The 3,059-nt window shown below is 36.8% G+C and overlaps 1 protein-coding gene across 1 annotated transcript; it reads left to right on the forward strand.

Annotated features, from left to right (window-relative positions):
- Positions 1–1,069: 1,069 nt before the first annotated feature.
- On the forward strand, positions 1,070–1,753 carry LOC133311283 (ethylene-responsive transcription factor ERF039). Its single transcript, XM_061512306.1, has 2 exons — positions 1,070–1,163; positions 1,203–1,753. The coding sequence occupies exons 1-2, from the start codon at positions 1,070–1,072 to the stop codon at positions 1,751–1,753; spliced, it is 645 nt and encodes a 214-aa protein (XP_061368290.1).
- The last annotated feature ends 1,306 nt before the right edge of the window (positions 1,754–3,059 follow it).

Raw genomic sequence — 3,059 nt, forward strand, 5'->3', positions numbered from 1 at the left:
ATTTTTGCCGTAACACACGTTCCACACCATTATTAAAGTCTTTTGGCTTTTGAGCATTTCCTACTTACTCAAGTTCTTTTAAGACCTCTACAAGCCACTCTTTCTCCGCAGTGTGCATGACATAGATCATCATTTACCTACGACCGACGTTGAGTCTGGTTCCCTCATATACCACAACCTTAAAGTCAATTTTTACAGCTATCAATCATTAATTCCTCCTAATTATTCCCCTACACCTTAGATGAGATAGAAAGTTAAAAAAATGAGTCTTTACCAAATAAAAAAATAAAGGAGTATACAAATGTGAATAAATTATCCGTGTTAATAATTTAGATATAAATCATAATAAAAATGAAGGCATGAGGAATATTACATTCTTAACGACACAAAAGAAGCTTAATTTATTTCATTTTATATATATGTCTGTTGAGATATATAGTCCCACATTGGTTGTATGTGCAACTAATGTAGAGTTTATAAAGCCTTGAGCACTCCCACCCTTTGAGCTAGCTTTTGGGGTGGTGTATCCCAAGGTTCTTTACATGGTATCAGAGTCTCGCCGCCCCCCACTTTCTCTTGTGGACTTTCTTAGCACTGGTAGGCTGGGACTGTTGCATCTTCCACTCTTCAAGCCCAATGGGCTCTCGTGTGAAGAGGCGTGTTGAGATATATAGTCTCATATTGGTTGTATGTGTAACTAATGTGAAAGAAAAATATATGAGAAGTCAGCTATAGTTTTGTTTCTTAGCGAAAATGCCAAGAGAAAAAGAAAAGATGAGAAGAAGTGTATAATGCCAACATTGCAACTGTTTCTTTTTTAGAATTGGACCCATATCTTTAATACGTGAAAGAATTCCAAGTAGTTATGCCACTAAGGAGTGTGGGTAGACAACTAGACATATAATAGGCTGTGTGTTTAAATTGTTAATGTATCCAAAAAAAAATCCAAGTAGTTTACAGCTAGCTCAACCTCAACCCCCAGCCCATGCTATATCAAGCTCTCCTGACCACACTTGGCATTCATTCATATATTAATTTCTGTCTCTTCTTTCATCCATACATCAACAACATGGAAGAAGAACAAGTTGTCCCTATTCAACCAACCACTTCCTACTCTTTCTCCATTATTGCCTCCACTTCTGACTTCTCAACTGAAGAAGAAGGCATAAAATCAGATAAGAAAACTCAAATATTCGAAGAAGAAGTCAGTGTTGAGAATAACAATAACAAGAAGAAGAAGAAGAAGAAGGAGGAGAAGGAGAAGGAGGTGGTGGAGAGAGAGAGTGAGGGGAAGCATTCAATGTATCGCGGAGTACGCATGCGTCAATGGGGCAAATGGGTATCAGAAATAAGAGAGCCAAAGAAGAAGTCAAGAATTTGGCTTGGCACTTTTCCAACGCCAGAGATGGCGGCTCGAGCCCATGACGTCGCCGCTATCGCTATCAAAGGAACCTCCGCTTTCCTTAATTTCCCCGAATTAGCCGCAGTGCTTCCACGACCAGCCACCACTTCCCCCAAGGACATTCAAGCCGCAGCCGCCAGAGCAGCTTCAATCAATTACCACCAAGCCCAAGCCCAAGAATCATTAAATTCATCGTTAATGGGTGAGGATGATGCATTCTTCGACCTACCTGATCTCTTAAACAAGAGTGCAAGTAAGTTTCATTACTTCACGCCGAGCTTCTTGGCTGGACCCGAACATCTAGACTCGGGTTTCCGCCTGGAACACTCTTTCCCATGGGACTCTTCCTAATATGTGAAATTACCTCACTGTACACACACACACACACACAAAAAATGTCAAATAAATAAATAATGATGTTTTTAGTCTGCCACTGATATTTGTGCATTTTAATACTGTTTTGGTTATAGAAAATGATTGTTGCATAAAATTTACTTGGCCGGTAATTTTTTTCATTTAATATTTGAAGCAAATTTTCATTTAATAACCAATCTATAATTTTATTTGTTGACACATGAGTGTACGCACAGTACGTGGAAGCACGATTAGCACACTCGGTATAAGCAAACAAAACTTTTGCATGCACATGGGTGCACTTACTTTGTCATCTTATCCGTCCTTCATATTCATCAAACTAAATAAAATAAAATACTGTGTTGTGACAGTTTTATAATAATGTAAAAAAATTACTGATAATAGATTAAAATCAAACTCTCTCTTTTTTTACACGAACGAGAATATATATAGTGAGAAATAAAAATAAAAACTTTTTAAGTTTCAAAGCTCGTCAAACAATGAGTTTACCACTAAGGCATTGATTCTAATCATAATTCAGCGTCGTAACAAAACGAAGTAAAATTTCATAATTATGTATTACCACTTTTTAATTCGCATACATTGCCACATTCATATCAATGTTAATATCATATTCGTATTATGGCGATTATTATATTTAATCAAAACAGCGACACAAATGTGATGCGTGAGGTTTGGCATTTCCGGATATGGTCCAAAAAGAGAAATATCTCATAATAACATATGAACATTAATTTAACGTTGTGGTAATGAAAAGCCAATCCAATAATATTGCATGGTATAGGGTAAAAGTATTATAAAAAATTGGATGTCAATTATCGGCTTCCTTGTGTGCCCCCCCGGGACCGAGTTTATGAGGCATATATTAGTTGAAAGATACGAAACCTTTGATGAATGACAGGACATGGTCGTTTAGATTCATTCTGCAATTTCATAATAAAAGTTGAAATAAAGAAGTTGTCTATAATGATTTCGACCCTTCTTAGTTCTTACTCCGATGGAAGCATCCTATGACGAAAGAAATTTAAAAGAGTTAGAGAAGTATATAAAGTTTTGATGGGGCACTTTCAATCCTACTTATCTAATAGCTTAAGTTTTGGGGTTGAATTATTTCTTTACATGGTATCAGAGTCTCGGTGTCACGAGTTCGATTCTCATCGCTCCGACTTTTTCTTGTGAAATTTCTTAGCATAGGTAGATAGATTTGTGCATTGTCCACCTCTTAAGCTCATTTGGCTCTCGTGTGAGGGGCCAGTTAAAGATATATAAAAATCATTAATGT

The sequence above is a fragment of the Gastrolobium bilobum genome, unplaced genomic scaffold (assembly GCF_033153095.1).
Source record: "Gastrolobium bilobum isolate Gb01-03AN ecotype WA unplaced genomic scaffold, APGP_CSIRO_Gbil_v1 utg3539, whole genome shotgun sequence".
Classification (NCBI taxonomy): domain Eukaryota; kingdom Viridiplantae; phylum Streptophyta; class Magnoliopsida; order Fabales; family Fabaceae; genus Gastrolobium; species Gastrolobium bilobum.

Bases quoted from the DNA above. Each gene is read 5' to 3' on its own strand.
- LOC133311283 (XM_061512306.1), top strand. From the start codon at position 1,070: ATGGAAGAAGAACAAGTTGTCCCTATTCAACCAACCACTTCCTACTCT. The intron at 1,164-1,202 runs GCATAAAATCAG...TATTCGAAGAAG, and splicing joins CTTCTCAACTGAAGAAGAAG to AAGTCAGTGTTGAGAATAAC.